A 1,500-nucleotide genomic window follows, 5' to 3' on the forward strand; every position below is an offset into this window, starting at 1 on the left:
ATCATTACATATAATGATAGGCTTAGGGACTGTTTGGTGCATTTTACATGATTTTCATTTTTTGATCATTTTGGCTGTGTTCATGCATATGGCATAAACTTTGTCAAGATTGTGTATTTTTGTTTAATCTGTGAATTTCCAGCTCAGCTCCTACAATAAGTCTAAAATACACCGAGGTAACCAAATTGTTACATTCAGACTGTTAAGGTCAAAAAATGCTCCATTGAAAACCATTCAGACTGACATTTTTGATCCTACAGTCATAAAAACATGTATGGTATTACTTTTGGGTGTCATTCTGGACTTATTCTTTGAAATTTCCACTAGGTGCACTGTCACAATCAATGTTTCCGCAAACATTGACATATTCCAGACTGTCATCATTAAATATAAATAAATTAATAAACTTTGCATGTAGTACATTGAAAAAAAAATGAAATAAAAAAAATATACGTGTGTGTGTGTGTATGTATATATTTTCATCTAAAAACATTGCGCCATCATGATAAAAACATGGGAATTAAATGTATAAAATTCTGCAAATAAATGAATATTGGATATTTTTGATTAGGAATGATGGTTAAAAAAATCAATGAAAGTAGAAAATTATATTGATAATATTTTTTAAAACTCGATTTTGAAAGCCTTTTTTGTGCACAGCGATATGAGTGTTTGATATAAAAGTGGGCACTAAGGGTTAATTTCTTAACTCGGTTCTCATTCGCTATTTCTTTAATTCATTCTTTTTTTGTCCCCTGATCCAAAACTAACAGATGATAAAGAAAAATCACTGGCCAACACTATTATATCTTTTTATTGTTGCTCATAGTTCCGTGCTGTGAGCATGCAGCGGTGCTTTCTCCTGGATCAGGCTGACAAACTCGTGTTTCTCCAGACACCCTCGACACTCCTCTCCCCACGAGGCCAAAATGTTCCTCAGCTCCAAGACTTTGAGCTTTTTGAGTCCGTCGCTGCTCAAATCCTTCAGCTGAGGCTCTGCAGACAATCACATCACAGAAACTGGCTTCACATTGAGTCCAAACACACTTGAACGGCCAGTATTTGTGGTGTATTTAAACATACCATATCTGAGCTCACAGATCTGCGTGTCTGTGCTGCTGAGGCGCCGGCAGATCTTCTCGATGGGGACGTGATAGGCCAGAGGTCGAGACACGGACGCTGTCACGCGGGAGGCTGCATCACTGCTGGCTCCGAGGTAGTAACACTGGGACAGCACAGATCAGCTTTTCAGTCACTACATTTAAAGACCTGGTTAAAGCCAAACTAGCAGGGAACATTCCCACAACACTGGCTACCATTACCTATAAGTTGCCATAATGTTTTAAAGAAACATTTAAATCTAATGTTTAAAGAATGCTTTAATGACATTTATCATCTCAATAATGTCCCTATAAGGTTAAATGGTGACTAAGAGGTAATGTTATAACTACAACATTCTCAGGATGTTTTGGTGATGTTGAGAGGTGACAGATCATAGAA

The 1,500-nt window shown here is 37.0% G+C and overlaps 1 protein-coding gene across 1 annotated transcript; it reads right to left on the reverse strand.

Annotated features, from left to right (window-relative positions):
- Positions 1 to 799: 799 nt before the first annotated feature.
- Positions 800 to 1,225, reverse strand: LOC121940561 (cerebral dopamine neurotrophic factor-like; the record flags this gene model as incomplete). The annotated part of the gene is made up of 2 exons (XM_042483304.1): positions 800 to 996; positions 1,084 to 1,225. Coding segments are annotated over 2 exons (315 nt in total), but the record flags the coding sequence as incomplete, so codon positions are not given.
- Positions 1,226 to 1,500: the final 275 nt, after the last annotated feature.

This window comes from Plectropomus leopardus, unplaced genomic scaffold (genome assembly GCF_008729295.1).
Source record: "Plectropomus leopardus isolate mb unplaced genomic scaffold, YSFRI_Pleo_2.0 unplaced_scaffold9003, whole genome shotgun sequence".
NCBI classification, from domain to species: domain Eukaryota; kingdom Metazoa; phylum Chordata; class Actinopteri; order Perciformes; family Serranidae; genus Plectropomus; species Plectropomus leopardus.